Source organism: Dromiciops gliroides, chromosome 4 (assembly GCF_019393635.1).
Source record: "Dromiciops gliroides isolate mDroGli1 chromosome 4, mDroGli1.pri, whole genome shotgun sequence".
Classification (NCBI taxonomy): domain Eukaryota; kingdom Metazoa; phylum Chordata; class Mammalia; order Microbiotheria; family Microbiotheriidae; genus Dromiciops; species Dromiciops gliroides.
In genome coordinates, this window is record NC_057864.1 from 434,039,075 (window position 1) to 434,058,110 (window position 19,036).

A 19,036-nucleotide genomic window follows, 5' to 3' on the forward strand; every position below is an offset into this window, starting at 1 on the left:
TTCTATACCTCCAATGTGACCCTGAGTAGATCATCTCTTGCAATGCATTGAAATATACATAATTATAACATATTTGAGCTTGTTGGAATATTTTCCATCCGTATCTAAAATATCTGTATCTGCATGGCAAATGTCCATAGAACCTTCTAAATAAAGGTTCACTCAGAAGCTCTATGAGTTCTAATTGACTCTAGTAGCCCATCAGGAAAGAATAATGACCTAAGGGGAGATCTGTACACTGCCAGCATTTCCCATATTTATGGTCTAAGCTCCAATTAGGGTTGGAAGGGCCTATGAGAATGGGGTTGTCTTAGTGAAGATAACTCAATTGGGCCTAAGTATGTTTGCATGCAAGTGATTGAAAGTTGAATTTAATTTTACCTTAGAAAGAAAGAGCTGCTGAAAATGTATGGGAATTCATCCAATTCACTGTTATAAAATTAGGCATTTAGAAAAGAATCGATTGGCTTGAAATTTTGAGTCCCATCTAACTCCTCGCCTTTTTAACATTTAAACAAAAATCCATCACTTTCCCATTTAGAATTTCTGTTATGTGCTGTCCATCAACAGCATTTTTCTTATCAACCCCTTCACCTCAGTTTTCACATGGTCTGCAAGTATCCACAAGATGAAACCAAGGCTTTGGTGAAATATACATAGGAGACTGCTAGTATTATTTTTATTTTGTGGGAAATATAAGATGCTGAAGGGTACCCCATATTTACAGTGTATCGTAATAACTACTTCATAATCACTGATGATATTTCCCATTTTCATACATGTTCCAAACATAACTATCATGTCTTCAAAGATGCATGTAATTCCCCTGTGGTGACACAGTAATTACATGAAAATTGCATAGTCCCATGTTTATCAGACACATATACCATCCAGTTAAACTGGCAACAAGAGGTACACGGTCCATGTGGTTGAGTAGGTCTTGCTAATGCTGTAATCTAGACATCAGGCAAGTGAACGTGTGATCATTACTATATGCTAAGCTTATCTCAAAGTGATGAGTATATCATTAGTAACTGAATTTACCCTAAAATTTAAAAATCAGACTATTCAGAAGCTCAGAGTATCTTGTATCAAGTAAAGAACTAACATAATGTCATGAGGAGGATTTCTGACATTTATATAGCACTTTAGAAATTGCAATGCACTTTAAAACATTTTAAAGTAAACCAAATCACCCTGATTTCCTTGGATAGGTGAGAGGCAAAAATGTGTCATCATGACTAGAATTTCAGCCTCACATAGACCATGGGTTCAAATTCCATCTCGGACACTTACTAGCTTCATGGTGATGGGAAACCCCTGAAACTTCCTTAATCTTAGTTTTATCAAAATGGAGGTGATAATCATGCCAACTGCCCCTTCCTCACAGACCTGTTACGAAGTTCAAGTGAGCTAAGCTATGAAAAGTGCTTTGCAAACTATAAAGGGTTATTTTTATAAATGAGAGGAAATACAAGGTAGTTTAATAACAGCCAAATGTACACTTCATTTCTCCTTTCTAGATTTATAGATGAGAAATAGCTCTTTCTTCATTCCATAGTAGAATGTGCTATATGAATCTTGGATTAAATATTCCAATTATAACCAAATTCTTAATATTTAAGGTGGATTTTACACTGAACTTTGATTCACAAGTTATTTCTAAGAATGTTTGAGCAACATCCAAATTACCAACTTTTTCTCTGATACCCACTGAGAGGCCTTCTGCTGCTCAAATGTTCCACAGTGGGAGGGGGTGGAGGTGGGAGGGAGGGTTGGCATCCAGGACCTTACAGTCATTAATTACTGTTGTTAGCTAATTGATTGGATTATTATCATGGAACCATGTTTTCCAGGGGTAACTATGCTTCTTGAACATAGAGAATGTTAATAATTTTATCTTTAATTTATAGATTATAAATAGCAGGAAATGGATAATCAATTTGCTCCCAGCATTTTATGTTTAAAAAATGTTTAAGTTTACATTCTGAAATGATTCCAGTGCTGAGGAGTAAAATATTTGTAAGGGTCATATATAAGCTGAGAGAAGGAATTTAAAGATAATAATCTCATCCTCCAATCCTTCTCATCTCTTTCTTTCTTGGCATGATTCCCAGATCTGTTTACATTACATGAACTCAGAGTTTACCTGTTAACAGGTAAAATCAGCTGGTGCTGATTTGAATTAATATTCCTTAAATATATTGTTATCTAAAGAATTTTAATTAATGATAAGAGATCCATAGTTACAATAGTAGGGAAAATAAGTTACAGACAGCATAAAGAACTTGCCCACAGTTACACAGAGTTGGGTGATAGGATTTAAAACTTTTATTTCTAATGTGGCCCACTATCTTCTAATTGACTTTATCTAAGAGTCATCAAAGCCTGGGTAGTTGCCAATCCCATCTTTCTATTCTTAAGCAAGTCTGACTTCCCCAAATAATGGGAATACATCTTATCAATGAATCCCTGTGTGTGAAATATATAAAATCGTCTTTTCTCTTTCCATATAAAAAGAGTCATAAAAGAAAAAATATGATCTTTAAATTGTAATGTATTGAAATTGACAAGTTTGGGAAATGTACTTTTTTACTAATGTTGTTACTTTGGGATCAATAAAAGCTATGCCAAGTTATCTAATAAATGCAACATTTAAACTCATAACTATAATAACAAATACTTTAATTATAGACAGTTCCAAATGCAAAAAATAAGAGAATCTTTGTAATAAGCAAAATACATTCACTACAAAGTATATTTTCAAGATATTCAGCAGAACTCCAAGTATTTAGTATTATAGATAACCTCATTTGAATAATTTAAAACAGATTTCCACTGATGGCATAGAGGTATATTCTTGATATATAGACCTACTATAATGTTCATTAGTCTAAGTGAAAAAAGTGTTCTTTTCAAATGGAATCTCCATTATAGTGGGTTAGAGTCAAAGTACATTATGCCTTATGCCTCTCAAGTTTTCAATTGACTTTCTCCCCTCTCATAAAACAGTATTAGAGAAGGCTGAACAAATAACTAAATGGAGCTAAAATAGGCAGATTACCAAAGCATTTCATTAGTGGGCAGGATCTCTTTAAGTAATAGGATGGAAATGCTCCCCTTGCTTGTCATTTATGAGCTATATGGACCTGTCTCCAGCATGTGTGTTGTCTTGTTTCTACAGAGTGTTTTTGTAACCCTTTGGGCTCAATCCATGACCGTTGTAATGGCACAGGATTTTGTGAGTGTAAGACGGGAACAACAGGGCGTAAATGTGATGAGTGTCTGCCAGGAAATTCCTGGCACTACGGCTGTCAACGTAAGTAATTCTGGAAGCTGACCTTTGCCTCTTGAAGCTTGGCTACTTCTGCATGTCTCTGCTGGGATGTGCAGCTACTTGGAACAGAAAAAAGGCCAATATGCAAACAAACTTTAAAAGCTACTTAGTGACCCAATCTATGGATAGGAAGAGAAACAATCAATGGCATAGCTGGTTCATTTAGCTCTTTTTTTCAGTCTTATACCTAGAGGAGCCCATATTAAATCTAGACGTGTGTGTATGGCCAGACATAAATTATGTGGTATAGTAGGGACCCAACTGAAATGTTCACAACAAGATAAAAGGTGATATGGATGTAGTTAATATATTAGTTGAACTGAATGTAACCCTTAGCATCCCATGAAAGTGGAATCAGTAAATTAAATGAAACCTGAATGATATATTGCTGCACATATATTGCTATCATTATCAAGTCTTAACCAAACAGCAAAATGCAATGTCTAAAGAATATTTTAATGCTTTGTCTAAAATAATTGGTAAAAATCAATATTATCACTCAAACTTTTGAAGCTGGGTATCATACAAGAAATCTTAGACAGATGTCATTTGGTTTAATATTATCTTATTGTAGATTTCAGACCTATTTAAAAACTTCCCTGTGAAGCAGTATTCAGGCTAAAGACATTAACAAAATGATGGAATAAGTTCCTTTCTGTCCCTTAAAATCACTTTGGCTTTTTAATTCTATGCTAAATTTTCAATAAATAAGAATAGCCTTTAAGGCTACAATAATTTTCAGAACTTTAAACTTTAAACTTTAAACAGGACAGGTACAACCTTCACACATGGATTTTAAACCATTTTACTAATTAACTTAAGTTAAGCGTTGCCAGATTCCTTCATCCTGCCCACAACAGCTATACTGACTTGGAAGTTGTGTTTCTCCACAATGTGGAACAAAATTGAAATCACTTGTTATCAAAAGTGAACTCTGTGTCAGGACCATGGACAGCAGTGAATCACCTAAAGAGGGTGAGAAGCCAATTTCTAGAGGGTTAAGGTAAAGATCAGGGAAAAGACAAGGACAGGTCTGAGAAGGTGACAGATTCAGAGACTGCCTAGAAGCCAGTAGTCTGAATTGGAGATCAGAAGCCAGGAAAAAAAATAGGAGTCACAGAATATGCAGGTACCAGAAGTCAAGGTGAAACAGTGAGTTAGACATTCATCAAGAAGTCAGCTAAGTCAAGGAACTTGAATAGCCAGATTAATTGGGCAAAACAGTCATTTTACAAAACAGACAAAGAACACAAATATATTAGAGGCAAGGGGCAATGTGTTAAGAACTTGATAAAAAGATGGAAACCTGGGGCTATTTACCTGGAGGCATCAAGGAAATATAATAGTTTGAACAGTTATTAGAAAACAAATGAGGAGCAATGAACAAGATACTACTAGTAGATATTAACAATGAGGTAACTTTGACTTCAGTTATAAAATCTTTTATAGAATACCTTATTCACTGGGAACCAATGGCTGTGTTTCTAGCAAACCCAGGACTTGGAGGTATGAGCAAATCAGTCACATATTAACCTCTCTATAGAAAGGATTGTAGGGTCAGAAAAAGTGACATATCTGGAATTTTGTTTATTATTCAAACAAAATGTGTTTCCCCTAATTTTCCACTGTTTTTAAAATTTCACCTGGATTTATATATTCTTTTTCACAAAGTTTAGTCATTAACAACTTGTGCAGATTGAGAGATTTCCTCAGCTTAATTATTGGCAATCAAAACCTAGAGGCTAGATATAACCTGAACATGTAACCCAAAGAATTTGTGGCCTCTTAATCATCCTTCCATATATAACTTGTAGTGTTGAAGATGGTATCTTTTGGATGATATTAGTTTACATGGGCCTTCAAACTTGTGTCATTAAAATGGAGCCTTGGTTCTCTCAGAGAGTTGATAAATCACTAAACATTTGTTAGTAAGTGTTTTCGGTGTGAGGTATTATATCAGGTACCAGGGGTATACAGGCAAACATGGGTCCATAGGATTTAGAGCTGTGAAAAGCTCCTGGCCTCAAGGACATTACTTTCTACTTGGGTGATAAGCATATACACAAGTAAATATAAAATAGATGCAAAGTAAGGTAAATGTAAAGAACAATAATGTGATAATAACTGGGGATATTGGAAGCAACATCTGAATTGGGCTTTGGTGAAAGCTAGTGATTCTAGGTGGCAGAGGTACAGATGTGATATATTCCAGATTTGGGGGACCATTTTGTTTAATTACATTTTATTTTTTTAATTAAAAATAATTAATTCTCTTGTCATTTCCTCCTGCCTTCCAAAAAAACTTATAACAAATATTAATAATTAAGCAAAACAGGACAAATTCCCACATTGTTCATGCCCACAATTGTATGTCTCATTTTGTATATTGAATCCATCAGCTCCATCAATAGGAGGGCAGCATTATGTAGAAACACTTTAGAAAAGCCTGGAGGTGTAAGATGAAAAGCTTTGTAAAAGGGAAGAGCTAGCCAGCTAGTTTCCCTGGAATAGCTTCATTAAACTACATTGTGCCTATTAGGCTATGTGAACTTTTCTTGTAATTTCCATTTATCAGAAGTCACTGCCTCTCTTCACTTATACACCATCATCATGCTTCATTAATATGCCTATTTAGCATCTCTCCAGTGTATAAGATGTGTCTATTTCATCATAAGGTTGCATTAGGTGTTTAGTGTTTTACTGGAATGATTCAGCAATTATTACATATATTTACCATATGGCATGATTTAGTGCTCAAACTCCCAAGCCTTCCATATCAATCAATGAACTCTACTGTCTTGATAATTCAAAATAAAGATCTTTTGTTGGTCTATGGTGATAGTATAAATGAAACCACAAGATCCTGATTTTTTTAAATGTGGGTTAAAAAAAATGTGGGTAAATTTCCTTACCAGCCACTTGATTTAATGTATTTCATTATTTTTATTGTGTAGACATCACAAAGTACCCTCTATGAAGGGATTTAAATTTATATATGTATAAATATATACATGTGTATATATGTATACAAATATATTCATATGTATATATAAACATGTTTATACACACATACAATTCTCTGAGAAACACTGTGATGCTTTGTACATCTCCTAAAGGGATTCCTTTCAAGGGCCCTTTAAGCAGAGCTTGTAAAAGACCACCTGAATTATAGGGGCAAGGGAAGAATGCCAATGGTGGTTAAAAAGAAAATATTATCAAAGCTAATGCTGAAAACTATCAATCTTTCAAGCCTTCTGTTTTTGAAATGTGTCAGACAACCCTTCAATGTGAACAAGAGAAAAGAGTCTCTATATTGTCAGCTAAAAGAGTGAATTTTCCCAGACACAGAATTAGTTGAATCAGAAGGAAGATGTTGGACCATTCTATCTTAGTAACTGCTGTTGTCTATTTTCTGGTTTTCTCTCCTTTTCCTTCAATGGTATTTACTTTTAATAGTTTGTTATGTTGTTCATGACAATTAAAAAAAGAACACCCGATAGCATATTTGAGACCAGACTCCATCAATGAAAAGGAAGATCAGAGTTTATACTCAATTCTTCAGTTTGTAACAAAAGACACCATAGCACAGAAGATAGAGGGCCAGCCTTTGAGTTAGAGAAGCTTTCACTCATTTCCTGCCTTTAATATGGAATGACTGTATGACTAAAGACAAGTCACTTCCAAGAGCCCCTGGCAGCTCTCTAAGACTATTTGTCAATCAATCATTGTTGTTATTCATCCTTCATTCTGGAAAAGGACAATGACATCAGGAGAGTGATGTCTTGACTGGAGAGTGAATTGGATTTAAATGAGGTGGGGCTGTGCAAAGTCATCAGCTTCATTCTTTTCTCCTGTCATTAGAATCCAGTGGCAAGACATAGATCATGATGAATGTCTCTGGTCCTAGATGTAGTGGGAGACCCCGGCCTTTTTGACCTAAGGTCTTTATCTGGTCTCAGTTTGTCTGAAGAAACACCCAGTCAGTGATTAAAGGCTAGGTAAGAAATGAGGCAAAAGATGGCCTAGTTTTTCTTCACAAAAACACAAAAACAAACAAACAACCAAACAAAAACCAGTCTGGTTGGGGAAAACCCTCAGAGTTTCTGGATCAGACAGAAAACGATTGCTATTTACACTCACTCTGAACCATCAAATGTATTAAAATACTTTAATAGTATGTTGTATAGTTCATGACAAATTTAAAACAAAACCTACCCCAGTAGCATATTTGAGACCAGATTCCATCGATGAAAAGGAAGATCAGAGTTTATACTCAGTTCATAACAGAAGTTCAGAAGACAGAGGGTCAGCCTTTGAGTTATGGAAACTTTCACTCATTTCCTGCCTTTAATATGTAATGACTGTATGCCTAGAGACAAGTCACTTCTGAGAGCCCCAGACAGTTCTCTAACACTATATGTCAATCAAGCAACAAAAATCATACAAAGCACTACCTTTGTGCCAGGCATGTAGACACCAGGACAAAATTAAACACCCTCTGCCTTCAAGGGGCTAACATTCTGATGGGAGAGACAACATGTGCATATAATAAAATAGGTACAAAATTAATACAAACTTTTTTTTGAAGGGAAAGCAGTAGGAGCTGGGAGAAATAAGGGACTGTCATTTAAAAATGGTGCTTGAGGGGCAGCTAGGTGGTGCAGCGGATAGAGCACCGGCCCTGGATTCAGAAGGACCTGAGTTCAAATTTGGCCTCAGACACTTAACACTTACTAGCTGTGTGACCCTGGGCAAGTCACTTAACCCCAATTGCTTCACTAAAAAAGAAATGGTGCTTGAGCTGATTCTTAGAGGAAATCAGGAATTCTAAGAAGTAGAGGTGAGGAGAGAATGCATTCTGGGGGTGGAAATCATCAATGAAAAGGCACAAAGATGCAATATAGGGTGTAATATATGAACAATGGTAGGAATGCCTGTTAGAAAGGACCATAGAGGGGCAGCTAGGTGGCACAGTGGATAGAATACCGGCCCTGGAGTCAGAAGGACCTGAGTTCAAATCTGACTTCAGACACTTAACACTTACTAGCTGTGTGACCCTGGGCAAGCCACTTAACCCCAATTGCCTCACACAAAAAAAGAAAGAACCATAGAGAGGATGGAAAGGTATAATGTGTAAAAGGGCTAGAAACATAGTTTGGGGCTATGTTTTGAAGGGTTTCAAGTACCAAACACAATAATTTATTTTTTATCCTAAAGGTAATAGGGAGTCATTAGCTTTTTTAATTAAATAGGAAAATGATATGATCAGACCTGTATTTTTGGAAGACCATTTTTTTATTGCCATGTGCAATGGTGGAGAGAGTGCCGTACCAATATTTTCCTGAACAAATGAAATCATACTCACAATTTATTAATCCTTCCAAAGATTTTACTTGGAAATTCTGTAATGGGACTTGTGTTCAGTGATAGCCATGTGGTTTGAGTGATTTCAAATCTATATAATTAACATGTGTAATTTATGCTCACTAGATCATAACATTCTATAATATATCATACACTGAAAGATCATTCTTGAAATTTTAATCCTTTCGGTCATTGGTCTTCTGTACTCTCTAGATAGAATGGGAAAAAATTTACCTCTTCCGCAGGATAGTCATTCCAATATTTGATAGCTTCTTTCAAGGATTCCTCCTCTCTCAAACCCCAACCTCCTCTTTCCAAGCTGAACCTCTCAAGTTCATTCTACTGATTCTCATATGGCATATCTGCTAATTCACTTCTCATCCTGAACACTTTCTTTTGGGAATGTTCCAGTTTATATACATGTCTTTCCTAAAATGTGGTGACCAGAAGGAAACCAGCTGATAGAAACAAGAAAGGAGTTATAGCGCTCAAGTGACAAGTCCAGCTCTTTCACTTCCTAAACCTATGACTTTGGTTAAATAAGTAGCAGCACTTCTGCAAGTCTCAGTTTCCTCATCTACCAAATGAGGATATTATACTTCCCTAGTAACCTCTGAGATTCCTTCCAACTCTAAATCTATGATCTGATGAAGTAAACATAGTATCTGTGGTAAAAAAGAGACCCAAGATCCCAGGCACAGACAGATGGGATGCATGTACTTTTTTAAAAAATTATCACTCTTAGTAATGTCCCCTATCATTAGCACAGACTATTTAAGTTGATTGCTAAGCTAGAGGCAAAAAATCAAGAGGTATGGACTGCATGCATGCACAGAAACCTGGTCAAAGGCCCTTCTAGTTACTTATTTACTTTTCTAGTGACCACCTACAGATTTGCGGATGGTCTGACCCCTTTGTCAATGAATTGGTCTATAGATTATGACCATAACTTGTACACGTGCACACACACGCATATACACACCACACTTTTATAATATTTTAAATCATAATTCTTATAGATTTTGACATTTTAATTTTGAAAGAAATGATAATAATGTTTGATTGACTTGGGTTCATAGTATTTAGACCTATAAGGGACCTTCGAAATCATCTGGGTTCAATTCCTTTGTCTTACAGATAATGAAGTCGAGTCTCAAAGAAAGGTAGTTAAGTGTGAGAGCCAGGATTCAAACCCAGTTTGTCTAACTCTAAATCCAATGTTTGTTTGTTTTATCCTCATTCTACCACACCTCTATCAAGGGTCACCCATTAATTGGAAAGGAAGAAATGAAAAAGAAATCACAGATAAAAAGAAGGGAAAAGCTCAATCTAAATACAAGTGAATATAGAGAGAAGGATAATAAAGAAAGTGAGGGGGAGAAATCATGTATTTTTAAAGTATCTAATGTTTATAGACAAATGTCTGATGAAAACTGGCAGCACTAGGTCATATCGTCCAGCCCCCAAGTCTCCCTAATGAAAATGTCGAAACTTCCAGAAGTATACTGTGACTGGAACAAACTATAGGTAAGAGACTACAGACAAAGCTGGTGTTGACTGTTGAGGGCATTAAGCTTCAGCAAAACCAATTTAGCATCAATTTGTTACAATCAGCTGCTAATGAAAGAGAAGTCAAGGTGGCCATAATATGATCAGGATTGCTCAAGTCAGTATGAGTAATGACCCTGTTGCATTCTATATGTGCCACTAGTGATGGAACATGACAACAGAAAACCCTGCTTAGAGTGAATCATAGGCATCTGAGTATACCAGTTATCTAATGTAATGAATACTGAGAAAATATATATGCAGAATGTGCCAGGAACTAATTATTCTAATTATAATACCTGGAAAAACAATGAAATTTCTAGCCATTTGTTCTCTTTTCTTGACTAAAAGTGAGCATGGCATTTATATGTTCAGCTAAAGCTTAGGGCATTGGTTTGGGGAGTGGGGAGTAAATGAAGTCAGGGCTCAGTTGCTATTCAAGTGCATACATTAGTTAATTTAGTTCTATTTATTTTCAAATTTTCTATATTTAAACTATGATCAGTTGAAGTTAACTCTAAGATATCTATTCTGAGCCTGGTGCAATGGTTAAAAAATACTGGAATTAGAGTGAAATAATATGGAGTTGAATCTAAGATTTGCTTCTTATGAACTGTGTGAACCTGGGAAAATCACTCACTTCACATCTCTAGACTTTCAGTTTCCTCATCTGAATTGTATTTTTTCTAAAGTGTTCCTTCCAATATATTAACATTAAGAGGAAAAGAACCTCAAATAATACATAGTAATGGATTCTCCCTAAGTAATTTCTGTTAAGTTTGTACTTCCTCCAGACATATGGACAGGACAGTTCATAAATTGAGATATAACTACATTTCATCTTCTCTGTGCATAGTCCCCATCCCTGATTCATCCTTGTAATTAATAGTTCAGTATCTGAGAAAAGAGGTACAAAAATGTGAAAATGCCCTGGGTAAATATAATTAGTGATAAGTAAAATTTTTCCAAACATTTGGAATTAAAAATTATCACTGATTTTTTGTCCCTCTATTCCCTTATTCCACAAAAGACTATTACTAAATTTATAACTACTATGTTCCATTACTGGGGTATACATTTTATTTTTCTAAATACTAGATGCCCCCCTGTTACAACTTTAAAATAAGTTATTCAACATTGCGAAATCCATAGAGGAATGCACTGAAAAAATAATACCAATTATAGGCTATACTCAGATGTTTTGCAAGTCAGATTTGGAGGGAAATTGATGATTATACACCTTATCAATATAGTAACTATGTGTACAAATGAAGAAAATCACTGAGGAAATTGTGAAAATATTTTCTTAATTAATAAAAATAATCCTTAGCTGGGTTTAATGACCTCATGAAGTAAATATTCATGTTAAACCATATTTTTCTACTTTATATGGAAACTACAGTGTTTCCATATATGAAAACTATATACATTAGTAAGTGAACACTGATATATCATAGCCTGATATTACCCAATTCATTCCTGGTAGGGCAGTACCTACATACATACAAGCACACACTCCCCCACTATAAACATACACATAATATACATATGTATATGCATATGTGTTTATGTGTATACAAACATATGCACATATATAATATATAATGTATATAGACACAATTTATTTGTATATATGCATATACATTTATGTACATGTATATAGTTATATGCATATGCATGTATAAACATTTATATGTATATGCATATAAATTGTGTGTCTATATACACTATATATATGAGCATATGTGTATACATATACATAACATATATACATAGAGATGTGTATATGTGTGCATGTATACATGCATATCTACTTATATGTACATACACATATTATATATTTATATTATTTATGTAATAGGACTCAGTTGACTCCAGCAATCTGGACAGGGAAATCTACCTTCATATAGCCTACTCTGGTTGGTTTTCTTCTTTCATGAGCTAGGCTACTCTAAGCACTAATGGAGGGGTGTAAGGTCAGGGATGCATTTCCTCTGCATAAGAACTCACGAGACTGGATTTTATTTATGTTCTAAACAGAAGTAAAGTCTTTTAGTTGGGTGGGGTCCTGCCCAAGATTGAAAAGCATGTACCTTGAGGGCTAAGACTATTTCATCAATTAGCCATGTTTCAAAGAGTGACTTTTAATAGGGGATAGGCCTTAAATGAGGAAATAAAGAAGAAAAAGCCTGGATCTCAAATTAATGATTGGCTATTAATGTAATAGCAAAATAATAATTTCTCTCAAGAGATATACATGCATATGTATGCACACATAAATATATCTCTGTGTATAACCCAAATTATAAAAGTGTCTATTTTTCAAGGGCCATGAAATATGTAGGCCTTTCCCCTTTTCTGAAATATGCAGGTTGCATCCCCTTTTCTACTTAAAGCAAAAAAGAAAGTTTTCTACTTAAAGCAAAAATAAAAGTTGCAATTTTCTGCAAGAATATCTAAAAGTTTTCTGCTTGTAAGCACACTATAAAAAGGTCACCTAATTCGACTCAGTCATGAAAAGCCTGAAATAAGTTAAGTGGACCAGTCACAATTTTGCCATGGAGAGTTTATGCACAAGCGACAAAACTTAGGAGAATTATCCTGTAAGGGCCTAAAATTCTAGCTTTGTTGTCTAAAATCTCATGAGTGATCACCTTAAATTAGAAGCTTTAGCAAGAGTTTAGCCTTTTAAGTATTTATTAAAGTGCATTAGAAGTTAGTGAATAAAGAGAGATTGAGAACAGATTCCTTATAGCATGGGAAATCCTAGTTTAGATCTATTTAGTATAGCCAGAGAGAAAAAAACCTTCCTTTCTTAGCAGCCCACGCAAAGTCCCCCACTATGCCTAAGTCCAGAAAATGAAAGCCTCTTGTGAAACTGGAAACAAGTCTGTCCACACACACACAGCTCCAAGCTAATTGGCTGGTAACACGGATTGACAGGACCCACGGGTGGCAGACATCACTTCTGGATGCAAAAGTCACATGGTTTCTTTTCAGGCCAGAGCTCACAATGTCCTTCCCAGCAGGGGGTGTCATTCCAATTCTCACAATCCATAGGCCCACCTAATCAAGCCTGATGTCACACTTTGTTCTAGTTACAACCCTACAATATATGCTGTTATGTAAGACTGCTGGGGTACTAGACAAATTTTGCTATAGGGTGGTAGAGTTAGGTCATAGTGAGAAGTGTGATTAACTATTCCGGCCCTTCTCCCTAGGAAACTATGAAGGCCACAGGTTTTCCTCTAATATATTCCCTGCCTTGAGTACCTCAGTTAACAAATGTCTGAAAATGCTGGCACTTAATCTGCTTTTCTTACTATTTACTCCTTTACCCCACCCCCAATAGGTTTTTTTTGGTGGTTGTTGTTGGGGGTTTTTTGTTTGTTTGTTTGTTTTTGCTTTTTTGTTTGTTTTTTTGCAGGGCAAAGTAAGTGACTTGCTCAGTGTCACACAGCTAGTAAGTGTCAAGTATCTGAGGTCGGATTTGAACTTGGGTACTCCTGAATCCAAGGCGGTGCTTTATCCACTGCACCACCTAGCTGCCCCCCCCAATACCTTTTTTATTTTGTAAACAAGAAAAATTACTCAGGAGAAGTGCTAGAAAGGATGCCATCAGATAAATTTCTGACTAAAAAAAAAAAAAAAGACTGGCCAGTCATATTGCTAGAAGGAGGATTATGGAGACATATTCCATTGCCTTAGTATGCATGCAATGTCCAGAGAATAAGAGAAAGCCCCCATTTATATTGAATGAACTCTCAGATTTGAGGGTAGCAATGGAAAGGAGTCACATGGGATTGGTAGGCATGAATGTGAGCTGAGTCATTGGATTTTTGTTGTTGGTCAGTCATTTCAGTCATGTGTGACTCTTTGTGACCCAATTTGGGCTTTTCTTAGCAAAGATACTAGAATAGCTTGCCATTTCCTTCTCCAGCTCATTTGACAAATGAGCAAACTGAGGCCCAGGGGATTAAGTGACTTTCTCAGGGTCACATAGCTAGGAAATGTCTGAGGCCATATTTAAACTCATGAAGATGAATCTTCCTGACTCCAGACCTAGCACTCTATCCATTGTGCCACCTCACTGCCCAGCATCATTGGATAGAATATACAAATTGATGCAATAACTAATCCATTTGAACCTGAATGTATTATTCTTATTATAACCTTATAGCACAGATCTAAAACCCTATGAATCTAGATCTTCATTTATTGTAGAAAGGGACACTTGCATAGTACATTAAGATTTAAAATATGTTTTATAGCAATCATATCATTATAGCCACACAACCCTTTGAACAAGATGCTACCAGCATTATTATACCCATTTTATGGGTAAGGATGTGATCTTTAAAAGTTTGAGTTACTTGTGGGTTTTCTTTAGTACAAGTCCAGCACTCTACTATACCATCCTATCACTGCCTAATATTTTTTCTATAGAAAGAATAATGGCTCAGAGAGTAGAAAGAAAAATATTTCTAAGGACTACTCTTTGAAGAAATTCATACAGTGGGCAAATATTCAAACAACTTTCTTGCTTCATCAATTTTTATTGGCATGTATTCTACAAATCCAAATTGTATTAAAATGAAGAAATTCATGAAAAGTTAAACAAGTAGCCTATTTGTTTTCTTTAGTCAGTATAATTTAAGAGTGGTTAATATTTGATAGGTTAATAATAAATATTTTAATATAGTATATTGCATTCAGTTATGAATACATCAAAAGGAAATACAAAGTAAGCTCTGAAAGATAAACTTTTATTGGGCACATGAAAGAGGACATAAAATTTGATGACAATTACCATTTAATCTATTCATGTTTGAAAACGTATTGAAAGAGGAACTCATAACTCAGTTAATTGTTCTGAATTATTAATTGCTCATTTGAGAAGCGATGAGCAGAACTGCTCTTGTTGCGAAAACGTGTCTTGCTCAGCAGCCTTAACCTCTATGTCATTGGTTTCAAATAGGGATGGGGAGGAGAGAGCAGTCACTTAAACTTCAGCCCAACAAAAGCAGAGAATATCTTGTGAAGAGGTTAATTTAAATGGAAATCAAATAATAATCATCAGACTTCATTAGAATTGAAAAGATCTTGGCCTTAAGTTAATCGAAAGGTGTTTAATGCTTTCTTTCAAGTCAATAGTACCCAGAGAAAAGTTTTTTTCAATTTTTTGCAACAACACCCAACAATTTGCCACCTGGAAAACTTAAATGAAATGCATGAATATTGACCAAAAAATCTGAAATACCTAGGTTATCAATCACGTACACGATAATTTGAAACGTTGGGGAATTACATGAATTTAGATATGGAAGGATCTTTGGGAATCTCCTTCTTCATCTCCCTCATTTACTCAATAAGGGAACTGAAACCCAAAATGATTCATGGAATTTCCCAACATCATACATCTAGCTAATTGAAGAGTCAGGACTAGAACCAAAGCCTTCTTGCTACTAATCTATGTTCCTTCCAGGATGCTGTTTCCTCTGGAGGCCAAAGTCATACCCAATTGATTATAATCATTTATATGTCTAGTTTTTGAGAACACTAATTTCTTTCTAGTTTTTGTCTCATAGAATTGTTTAAATTCAAGGGCAGGTAAGTGGTACAGTGGATAGAGCACTGGCCATGGAGTCAGGAGGAATTCAGTTCAAATCTAACTTCAGACACTTAGTAGCTGCATGACCCTGGGAAGATCACTTAACCTCGATTGTCTCAAAGAGAAAAAAAAAGAACTGAATTGTTAAAAATTTCCTCCCAATATTCTACAACGATATAGTCTCTCCCAACATTGGTTTGAACTATAATTAACTTAAATAGTGCCATTCCTCAAAAGCAGGTTTATAGACATATTTAATCAATATGAGTGGTTTGCTTTCACATGTTTAGTTCTGAATGATGCATTATAAAACATTCATTAACAAGCTGGACTCAGTTAAGAGGAGGGTAATCATGATGTAGGGGAGTCAAAACCTTGATATAAATAAAAGGTTCCATTGAAAGAACAGGAGATGTTTTATCTGCAGAAGACTTGGGGTAAATATATATACGAATACCTGAAGTGTTTGAAGAGGGATCTAATTTGTTCTGTTTTACCCTGTAGGGCAAACTTTAGGACCAATAATTAGATATTACAGAGAGGAAGATTTATCTTTTATTTGACATCAAGAAATTTCCTACCAATTAGGACTATTTAAAAACTTAATAGGCCTCCTCAAGGGAGAGTGAAATTACCATTACTAGAGGTCTTCAAGTGGTCATTTAAAGACTGCTAGTGTAAGGCATTCACTAACTCTAAGGGAAGTCCCTTTGTCTTCAGGGAACTTTAATTGTCAGAAAATGTTTCTCACCAGTTGGCATTTCCTACTTCCTATTTCCTAGGGAGTATCACGCTCACACTGATGGTTTGCACACGGCCAGCTAGGGTAGAAGTGCTGACTATTTGCCTTTAATCCCTATGGTTACTAGAGAGTCTGAAACCTCCAATCCCTCCATCCTGCCTCTTACTATGAGGTAGTTGTTGCAGCCAACTCAAATAGGCTGAGCCACTTGTTAAATTTTCAGTGTGAACATTTCAGCTCAGAAATTGGCAAATGCTACAAATTAGGACTTGATTTATTTTGTTGTCTACATTTAAGAATGCAATGGAGAAAATGTTAATAATACATATTAAACTTAAAAGTGAGTCCTATGTAAAGGTTGGTTTTTTTTTTTCCCTTGAAAAGATAGTTGCTAATCATTTACTAGTATATACCTAGTGCCACTCATTGTCTAGTAATACACATATATTTGTGTATGCATCTACCAATAACTTCAAGCTATAATCCATTAACTAACTTTGCCTTCTTTTATAAATGTTATGTTTCTATGATTGCTGGTTACTAGACCTTAACATATGGAATTGGTTCACCATAGAAGCAGAACCACATATTAAAATGTTCCATATGGCATTTTACTTTTATTATGGAAAATATACAGTATTTAATAACCCGAAGACAATAAAACTAATACATTTATCAAGTAGCTGTAATCCTGCTTCTATCTTAGACTCACAATGTCCTCAGACATTGTATATAGGTGTACTAGCCCATCCAACTTCATACACTTACCAGCTGTGTAATCTTGAGCAAGTCAATTAATTTCTGCTTGCCTCAGTTTCCTCATCTGTAAAACAGAGTGATAATAATACCTACATCTTAAGGGCACTGTGAGGACCAAACAAGATGTTTGTAAAGCACTTTGCAAACCTTAAAGTACTATATGAATGCTAAGTATTATTATTAATGATGTTGATGATAGTAATAATAATGACAATAATTTGAGTCCATCCTTGAGTATGGGAAAGAGTATATATGAAGAGAATTCCCACAAGAAAATCACCTTATTCTTCATAGTAAACTGAGCATCAGAGATGGCTGCAGAAATCCTGGGAATCAGAGTCTTGGCTCATAGCAGAGTATTGATTGTAAGATTTGGTGCAAAATGTAACTTAGAGGAATTGGTATATACTATCTCTGCTCTCTGTTCAAATCCATTACTCTGTCAAGAACTACCTAACCCATCACAGAGCAAGTAAATTAACGACAAGACCAAGCAAGAATTGACACTGTTATCACTGCTAGATTTTCATCCAGGTAATGCTTGCTAACTCTAGGTATACCCCAAGGCTCTGTACTGGGCTGTCTTCCTTGATACTTTTTGGCTTGCTGATCTTATCTGTTTCCATATATTGAATAATAATCTCTATGCTGATAATTCTCAGAACTATTTATCCAAACCTAATCTCTCTCGTTATTTCTAGTCTTCCATCTCCAGCTACCTATTGGGTATTTTGAACTGAATATCCCATAGACACCTTAAATTCAACATACCCCAAACTAAACATCTTTTCCCCTAAATCATCGTCTCTTCCTAACTTTCAAATTAATGTTAAGGATAACACAATCCACATGGTCTTCTAGACTTGCAGCCTAAGTGTCATGCTCAACTCCTCACACTCTCCACCAGACCATATCCAACCATATTGGTAAAACCTGTTATGCCTACCTCCATAATATCTCTCATATATTCCCTATTTTCTCCTTTGACACTGCCATCACCTTGACTTAACCCCTCATTACTTCATACGTGGAATATTCCATTAGTCTGCTGCTTGATCTCCATTCCTCAACTCTCCCCAATCCAGTCTACTCAACTGTCAAATTGGTCCTCCTTAAGTGTCAATCTGACCATGTCACTTCCGTGCGAAAATTGTATTTTGCTCTGAGTCTTCTGACCACCATCCCCCTTCTAGTTAGTAGAGTAAGTTTCTAAGTAGCCAAGATAAAAGTAGCAGGAAATAAGATTGCAAAAAGGAACCTGAAAGTCACATACAAAAATTCCCAAAGATAAAAGGAGCATAATTTAGAAATTGCATTATATATTAAGTAAAATTCACATCCCTGTAGTATGTGCTAAACCTGTGAAAGCCATATAGTTGCTGCTGTAAAGGACTTTTGCTCCCATGATATGTAAATCTTAGACAAGTTCCAGACTTCACACTAAGACCAGCAGAACAACAACAAAAAAAAAGCTGATAATTGTGAGATGTGGATATGTTAACTTTAGAGTTTTACCAGTAACATTGAAATGATTTGAAAATGTTAATAAATCATCTATTCCCCTCATCCCCCCCAAAAAAAAAACAAATATAAGAATGAGACCTTGAACTCCTGCCTCAATACCCTTCCATCTCCATTGAGTCATGTTTCCAACTCTAGTCCATGGATATGTGCT

General features: G+C 35.5%; 1 protein-coding gene across 11 annotated transcripts in view; it reads left to right on the forward strand.

Annotated features, from left to right (window-relative positions):
* NTNG1 (netrin G1) overlaps window positions 1-19,036 on the forward strand; it is a 453,958-nt gene that overhangs the window by 383,021 nt on the left and 51,901 nt on the right. For 6 of the 11 annotated variants that reach the window (XM_043963739.1, XM_043963740.1, XM_043963741.1 and 3 more), the window contains one exon: window positions 3,185-3,319. The exons of the other annotated variants lie outside the window; for them this stretch is intronic. In XM_043963739.1, the coding sequence (XP_043819674.1) occupies window positions 3,185-3,319 (135 nt within the window). The remainder of the gene's footprint in view (window positions 1-3,184; window positions 3,320-19,036) is intronic. 11 annotated transcript variants of the gene reach the window in all.